The 22,129-nt window shown below is 47.2% G+C and overlaps 1 protein-coding gene across 1 annotated transcript; it reads left to right on the forward strand.

The window, feature by feature from the left end:
* Positions 1 to 3,185: 3,185 nt before the first annotated feature.
* Positions 3,186 to 7,632, forward strand: MEOX1 (mesenchyme homeobox 1). Its single transcript, XM_057414164.1, has 3 exons — positions 3,186 to 3,753; positions 6,445 to 6,617; positions 7,445 to 7,632. Exons 1-3 carry the CDS (start codon positions 3,309 to 3,311, stop codon positions 7,565 to 7,567), a joined length of 741 nt encoding a protein of 246 aa, XP_057270147.1. The 5' UTR covers positions 3,186 to 3,308; the 3' UTR covers positions 7,568 to 7,632.
* The last annotated feature ends 14,497 nt before the right edge of the window (positions 7,633 to 22,129 follow it).

A 22,129-nucleotide genomic window follows, 5' to 3' on the forward strand; every position in this document is an offset into this window, starting at 1 on the left:
CCAAATCATTCCCTGATTCTATGGAAATGTCTAATAGAGAAAAATAAAACAGTCCTACCTATAGGGAGAGCAAGTAACCCAATAAACTGACTCTAACCTCTAACTAACTTCTACCTTCTGCAACTAAGCAGCAGCTGCCTGGATTTAGTAGTGGCTGTTTGCTGCTCTCCAGCTTCCCTTCATCAGTGCTAACATGACAGTATGGTCAACAACGAAGGCTCTGCCATGTAGGAGGAATTCCCCAGGCTTGGCCCGGTACCCGCACGGAGGAAAACTCCCCCAGTTGCTTCAGTTGCACACATGGCAGGTCAGAGGGTGGCACTGCTTTGGATTTGTTAAAAACACACGGTTCCTTTATAACGAAGGCTGTTGTTCCTTTGCACTTTAATAGCTCATACAGCTTCAAGGAGACCGTGGTGCCTGGAGCCTCTCCATGATGTGTGCACGCTTTGCTTAAGCAAGGCAAGCATCCAGCCAGCGTGGGGAAGCGAAGGCTTCCTTTGCCTTGCGAACAGGGTAAGATCTGGCGTCTAAGAAATCATTTTGCATTTGAGGTGCAAACGCACCAGACAATTGTAGAGGGGCAGGTGCAGCAGAGTGAGACCAGGGCTCCTGCCCCACAGAGCCCCCGTGTTCCAAGAAACAGCACGAGCAGGAAGGTGATTGAGAAGAGGACCCCGTTCGAGTGGGCTGAGGTTGGTCAGGTCTGTCTTTATTGTGAAATAACATTGCCTTGCCAGAAAAAGGGGGAGGAAGCCATGGCACAAGTTTCGTCCTTTCGCCCTCATGAGGTCCTGCAAATTACACTGCAAGGTCTCAGGGTGGGCCAGACCTCAGATGGCTGAGAAATGCTTTCCAAGGAATGAGCTGATAGGAAAGCTCAGAGATAAAACTCCGCTTTCCAGCCTTCAGCTTGCTCTGGGAGCGTTCATCACCACAACCGATCTCCACCCATGCCATTCTTTCCTACCCAGCACAGGGCTTGACTGAAGAGATGTTGACTTTACAAAGGTTAAAGGTGGCTGCCTCAACCAACAAATGGGATTTAGCAAGAGGGAAGGGTTGTTGTTCTTTCTTCTTTCAGGAATGAAGTGTCAGGAGGATGCAGAGGTCAAACAGGCCCCTGCTGAGCGCTGAGCGACAGCACCAGCTGTGGAGGGTGCTGGAGTGATGCAAGACCCGAGGGTTCTCACATTTGGGAGGGGAATGGCATCTCCTTTTCCCACGTCTGAAGTCAGAGGAATAACAGAGAGAGCTCCATTGGGAAAACAGGGCCCAAGCAGTTTGGAAAGCAAAGTGATGGGCAAGAATCGAGTCATGCCCTACAGCCAGACCTCTGGCTCAGAACTCATGGAGATTCCCAGATGGGAGCCTGAAGCGACCACTAGCCTAAGGGTCAACCCTCCCTTCCCTTCTACCCCCCCCCACCAGGTATATGTGCAAGGACATTAAGGTTTGCATAACTACCTAGGTCATTTTGTAGTCTGAATGTAGGACAGCGCTAGGCTTGGGTTCCTACAAACCCCCAATAACCTGTGTGACTGAAACGAGTGTTACACACATGACAACACCCACACACAGGCTGTGAATGAGATGCTTTGCATTGACAGAAAGTTCTGGACTCTGACTTCAATTCTGGCACATTTGAAGTATTCCTGAATTCATTATAAACTGCTCTTCCAGAAGAAGAGCTGCCTGCCTGGGAGCTTTCCCCCTGCCAGTGAGTAGGAAATAGGTTTGGGTGTCTATCCTCTAATACAACGCAGCAGCAGATTGAAGTGTTTAGGAGACTTTTTCCCTAGAGGATTAATGAGGTGTCAGAGGTTTAGGGTTTTGCAGTAAAGTCAAGGTTCACGCGATAGAACAGAAAGATCTGGACTAAACGCACCTGATTTCTTAGGCTGAGCTCAACGAACCAACAGCCACATCAGGGTAAGCACAAATCCCCCCTAACCCCACCAGTTCCTTGAAATTCGGAATTACACAGAAGCCAAGTAGAGAGGTGTCACTGAAGGCCCTGGGACAAATGAAGGCTCTGGGTCCATCTGCTGCACACCTGTGCCTGTGAGAGACCACAAAGCCCAGCACAAATGGTGGGAGAGGGGAAAGATGAGCACACAACGTACAGCAGGGCCCAGTGGAGACAGTACTGGGAATGGCTGCAAGCAGATCATGGAGAAATGGAAGACCTGCACACGTGAGTTGTCATTAAAACCATGGAGAACAGCCCTGCAGCAGCCCTGGCCTAGCAGGGTTCGGTCACTGCCAGCTGCTTCGTTGCTGTGAGAAAGGGATTGAGAACACGTTCCCTGTTGATGTGTTTTTGGGATAGCTCTGGGGTCGAGGAATCTGCTTTCTGTTAGGAAAACCCATAAAACTTTCAACAAATGATGAAAAACATATCTTCCATTGGCATAAAAGCAGATTTCCTTGCAGGAAGGGGTGGCATATTGAAACCCCCCTGGAAAGCAGAATACAGGAAGAATAACTGCCACTGGCAGCAAACTCCGGCTCCCAGCAAATACATGTGTTACAAAGCTAACAAAACAAATTGACTCAAGACCTCGTGTGTGTGCACAAGCCAGCTTTAATGCTATTTTCAGCTTAAGATTGGGCCTCAAATTGTCTGTAATCAATGAAGTCCTTTCTGACTTCCATTTCCCACTTTAGTTGGTGTCTGTTGAATCCTGTGTTAGGGCTTTTTCCAAAGCCAAGACTTGGGGGATTTTGTTAACAGTGCAATAAAAATGACTTCCCAATGTCAGAGGGGAACTTTAAAGCCTTTTTTTTTTGTGTGCTGCTCTTTTCTTTAAAAAAAAAGAAAAAAAAGCACAGACATTGTTTCTTTAAAAGGCTCCATCTGCAAATCCCATTAGATGTGCATATAAGGTTTCGGATGATTAATAGTTGCTGCTTGGCTTTGGTTGGAGGACCTGGGTGCATGTACATTAACCCCTCCCTCCCCTCTCTCACATTTCACTTCACAAACTTGTCGCTCTCTCCCCAGCACCGTATTTAAAAGTGTTTCCCTCATGTCCAGCGCCTCACAAGGAAGGAAGCTCCAGGCCTCGGGAAGCGGTTCAGAGCAATCACTGCCCACACCTGGTTACTGTTCTCCAGTCAGGACAATGAAGACATTCAGAAGAGTTCCCATTCTGCAGCAGCCTAAAGCCCCCAGCGAACCTGTTGTTTAGGGATGAGATCTGTTCTGTAAGGTTTGGAAGATTTCCCTTTTGCTCCTTTGCTGATTTTGAAGCCTGAGCTATAAGCGGTCACCAGCACCGGTGTGGGAACAGGACTGGAAGCACATGGATCCCACCAGCAGCAGCTGCATGCGCGCTCCCCAGCCTCCTGCCCCGCTCTGGGGGTGCCTGCGGAGCACCCACATGGATGTGACCCCGGCGTCAGGGCTGAACCACTACCCCCCAGCGTCCTTCTCCTTCCATCAAAAGTCAGATTTCGCTGCTTACCCCGATTTCGCAACCTCCTGCCTGGTCACTGCTCCCCACAGCTTCCCGCAGGAGGAGCGGACGTTCGTGGAGCAGCATCCCTCCTTCCAACACTCTGACTGGCATTTTGCAGCAACCGAAGCCAGAAGACGACTGAAGCCAGGACTGGCTTCTGGGGAGTCGGAAGGCAGCAGCCCAAATGTAGTGAGTGCAGCGGTGGGGATGAGTGAAGATGATGAGGTACCAGTAAATACTACAAATGAGACTGAGAACAAGGCATCGAAAAGGAAAAAGGAGAACTCAGGTAGGTGATGCGAAATCAGGGTTGTGGGATAGCACAAGCTGGAGAGGAGAGCATCTGTAGGATCAGGCATTAAGAAATAAAGCTGATGAGGAAAACCCTTGGTAAGTCTTGACTGGGGAAGCTGACACAATAACATTGAGACTAAATGGCTTATTCTGTGATGACCTCTGGTGTTTGTATTCCACTCCTGCAGATCTTGTGTAGTGAACCAGGCATTTCACCCCCCCCAGCACAAGGCACATTTGCTGTAACTAAACAGGAACCGCATGGCATGTGTACACTGAGCTGGAAGTCCTAGGATGGGGAGCTATATATTGCATACCTGCCATTTGTCCAAGCGTAAGGAAGCAGCAGTCAAAGAGCAAAGATCTCTCACCTTGAGCTGCCTGTGCTGGCTGGAAATGTTATAGTAGGGTTTTGACATCTCACTTGATAGTAAGAAATACAAGATGTGAAGGCTCCCTTCAGAGAGAAATTCTGGTTTGGTCTAAATACGCAATGCTTTTCAACTCAAAAGACCTACAAAAGGTTTCCCCATCAGGACGATGCCCAGCGAGACAGAAAATGTAGACCATTTTCATTGTGTCATCCTAACTAGCAAAAGGCACTCTACAGAGTCACAAGCAATCATTTCATAGTTAAAGAAACCCCTGATTTGCTGCTCTCTCAAATGAAGATATGTGAAATATGCACAAAATTGCTTTCTCCTAAGGAAGCTGTTAAAAATTAATAGGCTTATATACATCCATTTGCTACAATATTCATTTACAAGCTACAGCATCCTTTTTCCCACAGCACTGCTATGAAGTGGGGAACATTTTCCAGTATCCCCATTTTACAGGTAGAGAGCACGGTGATAAAAGTATTTATCTATTTATTTCTTTATAGGTTTTATGGGTTGGCTACAGACCAGCAACCTTTCCCCCCCCTTTCATTTCTCCAGGTGTTCTCTTTAGAAACCCAGCTTTGCCAAATTGAAGTTCATTTTTTCCACAACGTAAACGTAAAGAAGTTTAGAAAATAAATAATCAAAGCGAGTGATGCTTTTGTTAAAGCATTTGCAAGTCATAGGGAAACGGTGATTTCAGTGTGCTCAGATTAGAGGGATAGCCTTATTCTTAAAGAGACTGATTTCAAAGCACGTCTCCCTGTTTTAAGTAGAAGACAAATGTTGCTTCTATTCTCTATTACCAGCACCCCCAGAGTTTCTTGTCATACTTGCTGCTGTCCCATATACTTTTCATTATAGGGGAGCTGTAAGCAATGACATCACTGACAGATCCAGTGTTTCCTGCCTCCTAGCAAGTGGTGCTGTCTGTACACGTTATTACTTGAGCGAACGCAGAACAATGAAAACATCCCAAAGGGGATTCCGTGGCTTTTCATTTCACTCCTTTCCTTGCTTACTGAGCAGCAGACAGAATTATTTGATATCCCTCCTGCAAGCTTTTCCTTCCTTCTGTCCCCAGCCGGAATAGAAGGGGAAAGTCTGAGCAATTTCATTGTGGTTTCTTTCACTTTTACAGCTGTTCCAGAACTGCAGCTGGACATAGCACGTACTGACTGGTTGTTCTAAGTAGAAGATAAGTCTTTTCTCTCCTCCTGATAATCTTCCTAGATACCCAGGACCTTCTCCTCGGAGACTAGGCTAGTAAAGAAAAATGCCTCGAAATCACTTCATGACAAACCCCACAATATAAACTATTCCCTTTTAGCTGGTGCCTGATCCACTACAAGTTTCCCTGAGCCGCAATATAGACACAGCATTACCATGATCTGTACCAGTGCATGCAAAACCCAGTGAGGGCTTTGGAACGTGGCTCTGCAGTGTTCTGAGAACAGTCTAAACTGAACCCATTTCTCAGACAAATAAGCAGGTTGTTATAAAAGCAAGGAAAAAGCTTGTCAATCTTTAAAACTTCCTTTGAAGCATGGGTACAGTAAAACCATGCAAAGAACGGCTTTCTCATGGCAATAACAACAGTTGCATCTGCTACAAGTACTTGTGGGTAAACACGCACACAACCTTCCCCTCCTCTACTGTTTAGATGCCATAGTCAGTCTTGACTTCACAGGCTCACCAAGTGACCTGAAGGTAGAAGCTAACCTTGTGCTGGCCCTTACAGCTGCCTCTGCTGTCCATCCCCAGGCATTAACGTTTCCAAACAGAACTTCAGCTAAGTTTGTTGGACTTGTCCTCATTCATACTTGTGTTACCATGTACCTGAAGTCCTCAGCTCTCCAAATAGAGTACTGTAACACATCATAGAATTCTGGCAGCTTTCTTTTATGGGAATGAAACAGTACGGAAACAATACAAAAAGTGCTGGCTTTGCTGTCTGTGGCATGGGAGATCAAGGGAGAGTGATAATATGGATGTAAGGAATGAGAGTTAAAACATGGGGAAGGAAACTATTTTGGTGCAATGATAGCAAGGAATGAGAGCTTCTTTCCCATAGCTGCTCATTTCTGAGCTCACAGACCCAGGCAAGCTCTGAGAGCACCTCATTCTGTGCTGTCCCAAGGCTGACAACAGCGATAAGTCATGCGGAGCTTGGGAGGGCACATACAAGCTTCTTAGAACCTCCACTGAGCATCTCCATTAGTAGTTAAGCTCAGAGCTCAGCAGTACACAAGTCCACACAGATCAGTGCAGCTTTAAATGACACAGTGTATGTGCTTGCCTCTTAGACACCCAGAATTCAAGCAGCAAGGCAGAACCAAGCAGCAAATCCCGGAAGGAAAGGACAGCTTTCACAAAGGAGCAGCTCCGGGAGCTGGAAGCTGAATTTGCCCACCATAACTACTTGACAAGGCTCAGGAGATACGAGATTGCTGTGAACCTGGATCTCACCGAAAGACAAGTAATGGATGAACCCCTGCCTCCCCAGCTTCTTCATTCCCCCCCCCCCCCAGTTTCTCCCTAAAGCTAAAGCAGATCTGTTACTCAACAGTGGACTCTTGCAATGGCACAGAGCAATTCTAATACAAAGCTTCCACATTCTTTTAAAACACATTTGTCACAATTTTCCATAATAACAAATGTAATTCTGCTTTATCTAACTAAAGACGCATTTGGGAATAACCGATATCTACCAAGCTGTTGTTTCCCAACACTCCTTGGTACATATCGAGGCTTACAGATGGAGTATGGATATCACCTTAGACTGCAGTTACAAGGAAGTTATCAGAATGATACATGTCTGATACAGGCACTCTGCCTGGGGCAGAAGTATTTTGAGGGGATAAAGGAAGACAAAATTACAGAGTTCTGGAGAGATATTTCTGTTCTTCTCATTGCGATCTCGGGGTTTCCTCATCCAAGCTTAGGGAACAATTTAGGAGTTGCTCAATACTATCCACATCACAGTCCCTGAAGCATTAGATTGGACAGGCTAGATGTTAAAAGACATGAGATGCACTGTGCCCATTGGATGGACACGTCTAGTTGACATAAGGACAGATTCTAGGCAAAGCACTTATACTACCTCTGTGGGTCTCAGGGAAACATCTGCCTGGAAGGATTGCTCCTGCCTTTGTTAGATGGATTACCTCAACTTGTGAGGTTCCTTGCACCTTTTCTTCCAGAATCCCACAAAAGATCTCTCTATGAATACATACATGTGTGCATAGGTCTGCTTATACAGCTGAGATTGAGGCAATAAGTAATCATTTCCTTTTTATCACTCAGGTCAAAGTATGGTTTCAAAACAGAAGGATGAAGTGGAAACGTGTTAAAGGTGGGCATCAAGTGTCCCCACACGAACATGACACGGAAGATGCGGACTCTGCTGCCTCCCCCAGCTCTGACTAGTCCTTGCAGCGACGAGAGGGAAGCATGGAGAAAGACAGTGATCAGAAAGTGGATGCAACACTGCTCTGGTTCAGCCACACGAGATGATCCCACCTGCAAAACCTGCGGCCGTGAGCCTTTAACAGGTACATGATGCTACAAAGGCAGTTAAAGAACACAATGGAAAAAAGCCAAAGGAAGGACATGATTCTGAGCTTGTCTGAACTGACTCAACTCTGTAGAACTGTCTTGCTACCAATGATGTGTCTTCATAATAAAAGCTAACAAACACTGAATATGAACCAGGCATCGCGTTGTGTAGGCTCTCAAGCACTCAGAAGATACAGGCTATCAGTCAGTGAATGGTCACACCTCTCCATTCTGCAATTGGACTCGATCAGGCACCTTTTCCTCATGCCTTACTTTAAAAGAAATAGACGCTTTGGTATCATGCAAATCGAATTGAACACCTGTAGGTAGGTAGTGAGATTACAACATAAAAATGAACCCAAATCTGTGCAGAATTCTGCTTACCAGTTTCAGAAGAGGTGGCTTTCACATTGATGCTCCAAGAGGAGAAGTGCTAATCTGACTTGCAAATATCTTTTCCAATAAACCAAATCCTGACAGCTGTAACCAGCTGTCCCAGCAGAGATTAAGCCCTGTCACTGTTTTGTTTCCAACATTTCCATCTACTTAACTAAAGGAAAACTCCTTTTCAGTGCTGCATTTCTTTCAGATTCATGGAATCTCTCTGTAAATCCGCGGTTTTCTTTGTGAATTCAGGATTGTCGGGAGAAGCAGAAAAATGTTATCGGTGGTGATTTAAGTGACTTTACTGTCTACAAATTCTTGTTCCATTTTTCATGGGAGACAAAACTTGCCTCCAAATAAACACGTACATGGGTATAGTTAAGTTACGTATTAAACCATCTGTTAATCTGGGTATTATGTGGATTTACACTCATTACTTACTGTCTACTAGATCAGTATCCAGACTGATGAAATGCAGTTATGGGACCAGTGTAGCCCTTGAGAAGTGTGTGTGGGGGGGAAACGGCATCACTGATGTTTCACAGGGCCTCTGCACATCCTACACTGAGAGCACAGCATGGATGCAAACATGGAAATCCTGTGTGTGCATTCACAGAGGGGTATTCCCATTGCTTCTCACACAGATATTCAAGCACTGTTAACCCTGAAAGTTCCACCTGCCTCCCTGCAAAAAACCATGCACGTTGTCACCATAAGCTTAAATGGCTGCTGCACTTACTAATCAGCTAAAATGATGAGAAGTATGCATGGCCTCTCTCTGAGCTACCCACATCTCTTCAGATGAGGGAAACACTACCCTCCATTTCCTCCCGGGTCATCTCTGTGTGACTGGTGCGATACTTCAATGGGAGGTCTTGCAGACAGGGAGTTATGGCCGGATCCCAGTTACTCCAGCAGTAATAAGATGAGGTATACTATGGCAGAGTACTGTTACTTGGGTTACAAAGCTGATGTTAAGAGTAGGTTAATAACCCACTGTTCGGGTTACATAAAATGAGCTGGCTAAAAGTACTGCCTGTGCACAGATAAGAACAAGCTACAGTTTACTGTAATTTTAAGAGCAGAAAATGACTTGGTCTAAATGGCTCTGCTTAAACCTTGGTGCCTTCTGATTAAGCTGCTGCCTAAATTCACTAGTTTAGGTCTTGGCAAACATTGAAGAGAGATGATTTTGTGAAGAACGCTGCTGCAAGCTCAGACATCCTACCCTCATCTCGAAGAGCACAGAACACTGTGGGGCAGGAGTTATTTGTTACTCGTTTCCTTCGTAGCTCTTAAGCCAATTAACTGAAATCTGTTCATCACCCCACTGCCTCCTCCCGACCGTGGTTAGAAAGCCTGCAAGCTGCAGAAGCAGCTTATTTTGTGATGAAAACTTTTGGGCTCCTGGCTACCAATATAAATCAAAATCAGCTCCTCACCCTGAAAGCAGGCGAATAAACCTCCCCTGCCAAGGAAGCTGTCAGTGGTAGCATATGCTGGGTGATGAGAAAATGAACATGAGCTGGCTTCAGTGTGCACTTGCAGCCCAGAAAGCAACCTTATCCTGGGCTGCATCAAAAAGAGCGTGACCAGCAGGTCGATGGAGGTGATCCTGCCCCTCTACTCTGCTCTGGTGAGACCTCACCTGGAGCATTGTGTGCAGTTCTGGTGTCCTCAATATCAAAATGACATGGAGCTGTTGGAACGAGTCCTAGGAAGGGCCATGAGGATGATCAGGGGCTGGAGCACCTCCTGTATGAAGACAGGCTGAGGAAGTTGGGGCTGTTCAGCCTGGAGAAGAGAAGCTGTGTGGAGACCTCAGAGCAGCCTTCCAGTATCTGAAGGGGGCCTATAGGGATGCTGGGGAGGGACTCTTCATTAGGGACTGTAGTGACAGGAGAAGGGGTGATGGGTTAAAACTTAAGGGAAGTTTAGATTGGATATAAGGAAGCAGCTCTTTCCTGTGAGGGTGATGAGGCACTGGAATGGGCTGCCCAGGGAGGTTGCGAATGCTCCATCCCTGGCAGTGTTCAAGGCCAGGTTGGATGAAGCCTTGGGTGCCATGGTTTAGTGTGAGGTGTCCCTGCCCATGGCAGGGGGTTGGAACTGGATGATCTTAATGTCCTTTCCAACCCAAACTATTCTATGATTCTATATCGCATCCTAATTCACTTAAAAGCTGATCAGTGGGATCTCAGTCCATACCTGTAACTACAGCTCCTAAAGAGCTCTTGATCTGGCTTTCGAGGAACAAGGTACGAGTCACCTGCGAGACCACTGCAGGCTTAGGCAGTTTCTGCATGAAACAATCTGCTTAATTCTAGGACTTGTGCTTTGCAATGAAACCTTTCACTCCTGGCATCAAAGCATTTGACCCCTGAACCTGCAGTGCCAAGAATCTTCCAGGCCAAGCCTCTTGTCTAGGGGCAAAATCTCTGACCTGCAGTTATTTGCTACAGAAACACCCAGGAGGCTTAATGCTCCTCAGAGAAGGGAAGTGAGAACCTGGGGATGCTCAGCAACGCTTCCCATGCCTGCTTCTCAGTGCATAATCGGAGCATGCAACCACACAACCATCCACGTAACGTCAGCCAGGGCTGTTGGGTAGCACATACAGGCTACTTAGACACGTTCCCAAGAACTCCACGCTGTGCTATCAGATAGCCACAAAATAAATGCAAGTAAAAGAATGCCAATTATGAAGGGCACCTGTGGGAAGACCTGGCTGCTTCTCTTTCTATATCTGATGAGCTGGAGGAGCACTTTGTCAAAACTGCTGAAATGCAGGATGAATTTCACAAAAAATAACCCCTTCTCACTAAAAACCACTGGGGGTTCTTCAGAGAAAAGCAGTTCAAGTGGTGGTTCAACCCCTTCTGGTGACCCACAACCGCTACAGAACACTGCAGCACCCTGTTTCAACTGCCCTGAGCGTAAAGAGGTTGTTTCAGGAGCAGTTACCCAAATCGAGGGTAGGTACCAGTGGGAACTTTCCCACAGCCTGGCCTCTCCTCATTAGTCAGTGTTACTCTGTGTGCTGGCAGCCTCTATTTATTGCTGTGGTAAGGTGGGTCTTTGGAGGTGCACCAGCAATGCTAGCCCACACTCCTGTGGCAGGAAATGGTCTGGATGAGGCCTGACAAGGCAGCCACGTGATGGAGAGGAGTCCCACAGGATATGGCCGTGCTCTGTCAGACGTTATTTCAGGGTACATCTCGGCCAAGACACAATCTCAACGTTTCAGTGCAGAGTTATTGTTTCAGCTGTTGCATACTTGGTTTCTGCATGCCCTTTGTCATCAAGCTGGTGTTGGGTGAAAGGGTGCCCCAGGTAGCATGGATAGATATCCCATATAGTTTAGAATACCCTAGCTTTTACTGTCAGATCCAACAGCCCCTAGAAGGATGGGTTACAAGGATGCTGGAGAGGGGCTCTTCATCAGGGACTGTAGTGATAGGACAAGGGGTGATGGGTGTAAACTGAAACAGGGGAAGTTCAGGTTAGATATAAGGAAGTTTTCCCCCGTGAGGGTGCTGAGGCACTGGCACAGGTTGCAGAAGAAGTTGTAAATGCTCCATCCTTCAGTGCCAGGTTGGACAGTCTTGGGTGACATGACCCAGCGTGATGCATCCCTGCCCATGGCAGGGGGGTTGGAACTGGATGATCTTAAGGTCCTTTCCAACCCAAACTATTCTATGAGTCTATGATGCTAATTCAAAGCTCTCACTTTCTACCTCCTTAGACCGAATACAGTAATATCCTCCAGGGTCTAGGGAAGCAACACCAAACATTACTCTCTACTGAGAGGCTGCTCTGCTGTAGGAGCAGACTGTCAAGGTAATGCGGAAGCAAAAGCTAGCCTACCATTTTCCTCCTTTCACTGGATACACTTCCCACATGGCCTGAAAAGCCTGATGTTTTGCTAAGGAGCACGAGGGCTAACACACCCCAGAGGGCAGAGAAACAGACTTCCATGGAAGCTGGGGAAGTGCTCAGCTGGAAATCTCGGGAAAAATGAGCAGAGAATTCCCAGCATTTCACAAAGGAAAAACCCCATTGAAAGTCCTGCTGCCTCCTAAAGGTCTGCAGAGCTGCTGCCCTGTGTCACGGAGCATCACGTTTCACCTGACACACCGGTCTGTGGGCAGCTTGAGAGTCTGCACGTGTAGAACACCGGGGAGACACGCGAAGCCCTCACGGAGGGCACTGTGCCTGCTGCTGAGCTCACACGCAGCCGCTGGAGCTTTACAAAGAGAGCAGTGGAAGTTCAGAGCTTGTGGTTAGCAGTGATTAGGTTTTTAGGCAGAGTGAACCCTTATTACCAACACAACAGCCATGGCCTTGAGGGTGGCCAGAGCTCCGCCTGATCACCGTTAGCTCACCCAAAACAGACTTCCTCCCCCTCTTGGAAGAGCTCCCATGCTTCCACCTTCCAATGGCCTTTCATACCCCAGCCACCAGGACACAACCCATCTCTTCCCACTCACGCACGGAAGAGGTCTGGGGGCACAGAGATGCCGTACCGCTCCCTGCTTGGCACACATCCCCACTGACACAGGGTGCTGCAGGGAGCCCAGCCGCACCCCCAGCACAGAGGTGGGGTGCTCGGCAGCTACCGAAGGTGCTCGTTTCTCCTCCGAGCTCCCACTCTGTCACGAGCTAACGAAGAGCATCCTGAACCCCCCCCACTATGCACAGTGCTAACGATGGGGGTGCATGCTGTGACTAAGGGAGCAGAGCCTGCCGTTCACACTGTCTGGAAAACAAAAGAGCCCTTTTAGCAAGCGTCTCACAGGCAGAGATTGTGAACGGGTCGTGTTCTACGCGAGCAAAGCTTACAGATCCCCCTGCCAGGAGAACTTCCTAGGCGCAGAGGCAAGCACACACCGGGCGGATGAGGACAGCTTACAGAACGGACACGCAGTTTGTCAGCTACCAGACTTTCCCCCCCCTCCTCACCTCTTGCAGAGCTCAGATTGAGTTTCACCAGCCACTATCTCATATTTTGGATAATTCCCTTCCCTCGAGGGAAGAGCACAGCCCCTTCAAGAAATGTTATATGTCTGTGTTAGTGACTGGGCTCTGAACGCTGGATCCGGGCAGCGCTTCCAGGCAGATGGACAGGAAATCCATTTTCTCCCAGTGATTACAGTAGAAGGGCTTCTGTCTGACTGGAACTTGCCTGGTGCGGCTGTAAAACAATCCCAGCATCAGGCTATCACCTTTCAGGCTGTACTTGTGAATTACGGGGGGGTGATTTCCACTGCAGCCCTGCGGATGGGCAGCTGCCTGCGGAGCTCTGCGGCTTCTTCCCCCCCTCCCTCCAATGCCACCTTGTTTTAATTTCTACACCAAGCAAGGGTTTTCACACAGGACCAGACTTTTCCACCTCTATTCCCTCCCTCTATACTCTCTCTCTATATATATTTTAAATAACTTCTACACAAGGGTAAGCAGCCGGTTGTCTGGAAGCTCCCCTGGGAACAGTTTGCAAAGAGATAACAGGAGTGAGTAACGGAGAGGATGGTGACTTCACCCCGTGGAGGTTTGAGTCATGTTTCTCTCTTTCCTTTATAAAGAGTAAAACATCTCTCAGAGCTCCCTCAGTCATGCTCATTCTGTATTTCTGGATTTTAACCCTTTTCTATGCATCCACCCTTTCCATTCTATGTTTCTCTCAGGAGAGATGAGCGAGTGATGTAACTGATGAGGATCTGGGCACAGTTTCCCCCATTCAGTAAAAGAAGAGTCTATCAGATCTAATTTCATCGCTCCATCCACTTTCCTCAGCTGGGGGGGGGGCAGACCTCTGGTGCCAGTACCGTGATCACTTACAAATGTGGCCAGGGAATTCTTTTCCAAGGAAAAGTATAATTCTCCATGACAACAATTCACAATTGTTTCTGCCTGAAGCTAATTGAAAAGGAAATTCTGGATACAAACACACCCAATACCCCATGCATTCCACCAAGGAAACGACAAAGTGCAAAGTAAGGCTTCTTATTGAAGAGGACGAGCAGCGTGGGCTTGTGTCCGGGCTGAGGCAGAGCAAAGTTCTTTAAAGTATCACCTTCTAAAATAAATCTGGTAGAGAACGAACGGATGAGAGGAGAAATCCCCTGTCCCAATGAAACATTTCAGGCACATCTCCGCCTTGTTTATTTGCAGAAGAGAGCGCAGACACAACTGGGGTATGTTTTACATTACACAGCATAAGGGTTTGGGGCGTTCCTGTCTGCACTGAAGACATGTTTATACTGTTAGGTTCCATTATGAATCTGTTTAATATCCTGTGAATGCTCAGGGTCCTTTGCGCAGTGCAGGCAGGAAGCCTTTAGTGCACATACTGAGAAGACATTTCCAACCATTCAAGCATCAGATAAATATGCATGGAAAACCAAGGCATTTTACTGCAGTAACTAAATGCTTCTTGTGCTTTTGCAAGATTTCTTAGAGAGCAAACCCCCCAGTTCTAGCAGAGTTGTTCATAAAGCTCCGGGAAAGCCATAAAGGAAAGAAACTCAGTGAAAGACAGGCTAAGTCTTAACATACCCTTTGCATGTTAACTGGGCAGCCATCAACGGTATAAAACTTAACTGCTGGATTCCACACTTAGGAGGGAGCTACCAGCAATGTGCCCTGGCAGCCAGGAGGCAAACTGCATCCTGGGTGCATCCAACACAGCAGAATCAGCTGCTCAAAAGGGGTGGTTATCCCACTGTAGTCAGCACTGGTGAGGCCTCATCTTGAATACTATGTGCAGTTCTGGGCCCCAGTTTGTGGATGTTAGGGTGCTAGAACTGCCAACAGCAAAGCTGGTGACAGGGCAGGAAGGTTTCTCCTATGAGCAGCAGCTTTGGTCTTGTCTGCTTTGGAGATAAGGAGGCTGATGGGTGACCTCATGGCTCTCTATAGCTTCCTGAGGAGAGGATGTTGAGAGAGAGGTGCTGATCTCCCTGGGATGCAGGGACAGGATGCCTAGGAATGGTTCAACGCTGCAGCAGGAGAGGTTCAGACTTGACAGTAGGAAACATTTCTTTACCAAGAGTGTGGTCAAACACCGGAATAGGCTTCCTAGAACGGTGGTCAATGTTGTCAGTGCTTAAGAGACATCAGGACCATGCCCTTAATAATATACTTTAACTCCTAGTCAGCCCTGAACTGAACTATTCTATTCTAGTTGCAGTCGCTTTGACATCTTTTACATACGTGAAGAATATAACTCACCATTTGGAAAACAAGGGTAATAGTGTTGGGGTTGGAAGATGTGCCTAACTTCAAATATGAAACTTGGCTGGAATTTTCACTTTCCTTCCCAGTTGCTAAGGCCAACTTGACCAGCATTATTTTTAGGAGAAAAATGAGCTCCTCTCCCTGCTCTAAGTTCATTGTGTCTCTGCCAGAATCAAGATGAGAAGATGCCAAGAAAAAGGATGAGCTCATTGCATTTAACGGTATGAGGATTCACAAATATAAACTGCATTACTCTATGCAGAAGCAGGCAATGGTATGCAATAGGGTTTTAAAGGCAGGCAATTTTGATTAGAAATGAAAAGAATATGTTGTATTCTGCAGGTGTAAAACTGGCTGCTGATGTAGAGAGTGCATTTCTTGCAGTACTAAATGACTTACCACACCATTTTAAAGGAGAAGGGATCTAGGAAATTCCTCCTGCTCATGGTCAGAGAACTGCTCTGATTGCCCTTCCATAGGGGTGGAATTTCTGATTATTCACCATTATTTTATTGTTTCTGCTATTTTATGACCTCACATTAAATGAACAGAGAAACATTATTGGGAATACAACACAGTGAAGTACAACAACGAGTCATTTGGATTTTCCTGTTCAAATCCCAGGTATAAATCTCAGCCTCTGGAATGATGCATTCAGCACCCTTTCCACGCCTGCTGGATTCCAGGTTGCATTGAGCTCAGGAAGTTCTTATTCCAGAGAACAATGAGTCCTGCTCAGTGAGGCTGTACTAGTCCAGAGGAACCTCTCAAAGCTGAGAGATCTATGAACCATCACCTCACCAGCCAGGCATCCCCTAAGCAAACCGGGGCACAGACTCTTGCATAAACCCCATGCAGTCTTTTCACTGTGTTGCATAAAAATACAGGAGTCTTCAACAGGGAAAGGCAGCTCAGATGTCTACAAGAGACATCCCAGGTCACAGCATGTCAGACTTGTTGGCTGGACTTTTGCACAGGGCTTGGGCAGGTACAACGACATCATTTCATGCAAGATAGGTAACACCAGGTGTCATTGCCTCATTCTCTGTGTGACCAAAATGGAAATAAAACCTAAAGATACATCATTTCCCTGCGTCCTTATGAAAAATCCTTAAGCTCCTCTGCCAAGTACCCCATGGCCTCTCTTTGGAAAGCGATAGGACCCATTCCATCTCCTCCCGCAGCATCACCGCATCACAGTGCTCTGTGACTTCCCCAGTGGTGTCTGCTTCAGTGTCTCACTGACACAAAATGACCTAATTTGTTATGGCTGGTACAAACCGAAAGAAATGAAATCCAGGGCATGCAGTTAATCAGGGTCAGGTTGAGATGATTTATGATCTGAGGAATGTACTGACTGCCGACGCTATCATCCCACCAACAGCATCAACCGGGCTCAGCAACATTTGGAATCAAATTAAGCCCGGGATTTTCCAGCAAATGGGAACTAGCCCAGGTAAGACCTCAGGAAGAATGCAGAGTAGTGAGCAGAGGAGGATGCATTTGCTCTATAAAGCCAGGCACCTTCTCTCCGCGCACCGTCAAGCACTTCACCTTCAAGTCCTGATTTATCATGATTCAGAGGAAAGATGTTGCCAGGAACAGGTCTATGCCAAGAAAATTTCATCTGTCTGGAATCTGACAGGAAAAACTGGAGATTTCAGAGGGAGGTGGGATTTGTCCTGGTTAAAGAGTCTCCAGCATCCCTGTGTTCACTCAGACGGCTCCTGTCAGCCAGCCAGGCTCACTGAAAAACAGTGTCGAATGGGGTTTCATCTCTCAAGAACCTTGAGCTGATCCCAAGTCAGCAGGCTGTGCAGTGTAACCATGACCCTAAACAGCAGGAGCCTTCAGCAGGTTCCCCCCTGCCTTTTGCCTATATCTTAAATCAACATCCTTCTGTTCTCTGTGGGTTGGTTAAAAGGATTACAGAAGAGTTACTCGATTTTCAAGTCCAAGGGACTTTAACACACTTCAGAAGTTAAATACCACATGAAAATAGGTTCATTCAATACTGATTTCCTCTGGAAAGAATTCACTGGGCTTTATTTCCCTTGGTATGGCTCTGCTGCTCCATTCTTGCTCCCTTTGCGTACGGCTCTTAACTGCGCAAGATGCAGCCGTTCGTGAGCCCAGTGAAATCTGTGCCTGAACACCAACTCCAGGCATACCCTTTTGCCCTCCAGTACCAAAAGGTACTTTAACAAGCTTGGAAAGCCCAGCAAGGAGCCTGAATCTTACAATCAATCCTGGAAACGTCGTATTTCAGCAAACACACAGCACTGCTGCTGAAGCAACCACAAATGGCTATGCCTTGTCACGTCAAGGAGGAAAGGTACGTGCAAGGCTGACGATGACCAGGTTTTGTAAACACCATGGGATGCTATTCAAATTACTCCATCTCGTGCTCAAGGTTCCTCCAGACATTAGTGAAGTTTTAACCTTAATGTGTTCTATGAAGGCCTGGAAAGACGTGGTATATTGAGTCTGTAAGCTGGCCTGTGTACTGCTCTTCTAAAAGCCCAGAAAGGAAGCAGTTATCTCCTGACTGTGTTATTGCTGAGACCCAGGGGCTGGTTCCTGCCTTTTTCATTGTTTTGGATTAGGTTTTTTTAATCTCCATTTGTCGTGGGTTAAATCCAATGGCAACAAAGCCCCACGCAGCCACTCACTCGCTCCCCCTTCAGTGGGAGACGATCAGCAGGGTCAAAGTGAGATAAAGACAGTTTAATGAGTAAAGCAAAAGCTGCACATGCAAACCAAGAACAATAAGGAGCTCCTTCACCACTTGCCATTGGCAGGCTGGTGTTCTGCCATCTCCTGGAAAGCAGGGCTCCATCACATATCATGCCTACTTGGGAAGACAAACAGCATCGCTGCCGTACATCCCACTCCTGCCTTCTGCCCCCAGCTTTAAATGCTGAGCATGACACCAATGGCAGAGGAAGGGAAGGGGAGAAAGAAAAATGGTTGCAAGCCCAGAACTAGATGATCTTAAGGTCCTTTCCAACCCTATTCTATGGTTCTATGCTAAGCGGTGGTTGGAAGAAGCCTCTGTAGGATGCTGTGCTTCTTATTCAACCCAATCTTGCTGACACATACCTTCACCTGCTGGCTAAATGGAAAGTGCATTCACCCTTCACCTTCCTATGCCCTAAGAGGGTCTTTGCATGTTACTCCACAGGGATAGGAGCCCAAAACATGTAAAGCTCCTTAGAAAATGAATTACCACCGTGGAGAGGGTGGAGTTGTGATGCAAAATGCTTTATAAGCAGCCTACACTGAATCATCTATGCTATATCTCAGTGGCTTCATCTAAAGGCACATGCTAAAGGAGCAAAAAGAACCTAAGATTGAGTCACACTCTGGTCCCACTGGAAGCCCAGAGTGCTCCAGTTCCAGCACAGGGAAAACTAGGAATGTAACTTCATCCTTATAAATCTTTCTGACTCGCTATCATCTGCAGAGCTGTCAGTGGATGCAGAGTGTGGCAGCAACTACATTTGGCAGTGCTCTTTGCTACCTGCAGTTTAACTCCCAACCAAGCAGACTGCAATAACACGGGGTATTTATTCAGCTGTGCCTCTCTTGTGGATCCTGGGGAGAAAAGATATGTTCTGGCCTCATTAATCACTTCACCCTTTGCTGGAGCAAATAAGAGTAGCCACAGGGGGTTGTCTTTGCTCGGGAGGTTCTGCAATGCATGGGGTTTGCTGAAAGAGGCACCTTCACTAAAAGAACACAAAGTTCCTTCACTGGAAGGAGGGGGAGATGGTCTGCGGTGACTACAGATGATAAAGGGAGTGCGGAATAGGGTTAAGCAGTGGTGCAAACAATTCCTTTCTGTCCCTCCCAACAGCTCAAGCACCATCTCGGCTGGAATACCCTGTGCTGCACCCAAGGTAGGAAGTGTTTGTTACCCTCCAGACGTTGGAAAGAGCATGCATCAGCTACTCCCTGCTCCTGCCTGATCTGTGGCAGAGGAGCAAGGATGTACTCCCAGGCTGCAAAAGCTTCTGGGCTTCACAGGTTTGGGTGTGGATTTGTTTGTTCCCTGCTCTGAACTGCCTATCTTCCTTCACAAGGCGCAGTGCAGTGCTCCTTTCCACAAAGACCTCTTTGCAGGCAAGGGCAGTATGGAGTCCTGTTCTTCAGGCACACGATGGCTTCACTTCTCAGACCACCACAGGTGCCAGAAGTTAGGAGAGAACCATGGCATCTTTGAGCCTCAGCTGCTGTTCAATGACTGGGATGTATTGGTACTGTACTGGTCGGGGCCACTACAGCTCAGAGAGGCAGATGAGAGAAGCTGACTCAGCATTTGATAGGAACGACCAGCCCTGACCCCACTGTGGCTGGAAGACGCTGAAAGCTAAAGAAGTATTTTTCCTTTGTCCAAGTATGCAAAAGGATTAAACACCAAGGGATGAGGGGGAAGTGTGTACAGAGTGATGCTCCAGAGCAACCTAATGGTCTGCCGTGTTGCTAATGTTAGACATCAGCTTTGCCAGGCCTTCTACTCCATAACTTCAGCAGCTTTCAGGCACATTTATGCTGACTTAAAATGGCTTATAAAGAGCTAATTTTAAGTTGTTTTCATATAAAACACATTCTATTTGTATATCTTTAGGGTTTGAGGATACCATACACCAGTGTGTCTGCATGAACCCCATCCCATCTGAGGTTCCATTCAGAAAATGTGCTGTAAATGGATGACTCGCTTCTTCCCCTCACTAAGCACCAAGTCCTCTCTATGAAGCCTACTTGGCCCAACACCAGACCTAACAGCCAATAAAGACAACAAGCTCAATACCTGATAAAGCAGGGTCCTCTTTTCAGCCTTTCAGAACCGGGGGGTTTAACATAATGGCTACTACAGGAAGACAAATCTCAGCTCCCTCAGCTATGTGACCTCCCAGTCCCAAGTCAGCATCTTCAGAAGGTTAAGTTCTCTCAGATTGTAATTCTATGCATTTTCCTTACTGCTTTTAGAAAGAGCAGAGGTTACACATGGTTTCCACTCCATCTCCTGGTGTTTACAAGCTTTCTCCCCCCCCCACTCCTTCCCCTTTCTGCTTACATGTAATAAAAAACTCAGAGGCAGCAAGGCAAGAGGAAAGCAAAAAGGGTTTCGTGTCCCCGGGGGCAGATTTGCTGTATTATTTGCAAGACTTTTAAAATGGAAAATGTGGAAACAGCTTTGGCTGATACCCCTGCTTCCACGAGGATGTTCTTGGCTTCTTTACAGTGATTCATGTGCAAGAATAAAGTCTGTATTGATTGATTGAGAGCTATCTCTGGGTAACTGATTTTCCTACATACCTGGCTCGTTTTGCATCGCTGGGTTTCTCTTCATCTTTATGTAATGAGCAGGGATGGCAGACCATGTAGCACCTGGTGAAAGTATTTTACACCTTAATGAGCCCAGTTAGTCTTAGCTGGAATTTCACGCACAGCACAATCCAAATGATTCCATTTTCAGGAGCTCTGCATCTTCAAGATGCTTTGCTCAGTTTTGTTCTGGTTTCCTCAGTGGTTTCCCAGGACTGTCAGACCCCTGTTTAGTTTCTGACAGAACAGAGCAATTTCCTGAGAAGAGGCAGTAGGAAGGCACAGATTCTGGTTTTTGTCTTCTAGCCTTAACAATCAATCAATACTGTGCAAAGCTGGGCAACGGAAACTGATTCAGGGACCAGAGAATCCTATGAGAAATGGATTTCTTGGGTCTGTCAGATTCCTCTTCTGTCCTATCCTAGGCTCAGGATGCCTCGCCGGTTACCAGGGCTCTGACTGGCTCCTTCAGCACAAAGAAGATGAGCTGTGACCGCAGGTATGCTGTGAACCGACAGCGTGGCAGGGAGGGAAAGCGCTTCAAGCTCCTGCCAGATGAGCCTGTCACTAGAGCAGCGCTCTCCCTTATCGCCACACTGCCGGGGACCCCGCAATTCCCTGCCGGGAACTTCGCAGCTAAGTGAAAGCCCCATCGACTGCCCCGGGATTCCTGCTCCAGCCCTGCCCTTCCCTTCCCTTCCCAGCCCGCAGCCACCTCCTGCCATCGGGGGACGAGGCAGGCGGGCGCTGGGCTGCCTGCAGTGCCCTCTCCTGGGCTGCAGCAGCACGGATGGCCCTGCTTGGCATGGCAGCATTCGCAGGGTTAAAAGGCTGCTCTCAGTTTTGTGGCTTCTTTCCAAAAGGTTTCAGTTAACACCAAAGGTCTCCTTATAGCTCGCTCGCTTTAATAGATTTTTCCCATTGACTTCTCACTTTATAGACTATCATTTCCTTTCCTGCAGGGGAGCTATTTTCTGGGTCACTGATCCAGCCAACTTAAAAGGGGTTTCATTGATTGGGTTTTATTGGTGGTTACTTTAACCATAATGGGATAAGTTGCTAGTACCTGCTAACACCTACGTGCCTCGCTTTGGTACCCTGGCTCCGTACCTCTACAAGTGAAATCTGGGCTCCTCTCCCCTGCCTTGATTGAGGGCCTGCTAACTACTAGCACCTCCTTACTACCTCAGTTGCTTTTGTCCTTCTTCACTTCAGTACAGCAAGTAAGTTGCATGGCCAAGTGCTGCTGACAAAATCCTTTACTTGTTGAATGTGGCACCTTCTTCCAGTTGTGTCTGCTTATCTCTGATCATCCCTACAGTCACGCAAATACCCCCCAACTGCCACGAGGAAAGCTAAATATAACACTGCAGCATCAGGCCTTGGAAGCTGAAGAGAATGACAGGGGATTTCTTTGTACTCCCTGTCTCTTTACAGGACACAGGGAAAGGGACTCGGGGGTAGCAGGCTGCTGCTCACTCC

Source organism: Pezoporus wallicus, unplaced genomic scaffold, assembly GCF_028554395.1.
Source record: "Pezoporus wallicus isolate ANWC-B61680 ecotype Strahan unplaced genomic scaffold, APGP_CSIRO_Pwel_v1 contig_13150, whole genome shotgun sequence".
NCBI lineage: Eukaryota > Metazoa > Chordata > Aves > Psittaciformes > Psittacidae > Pezoporus > Pezoporus wallicus.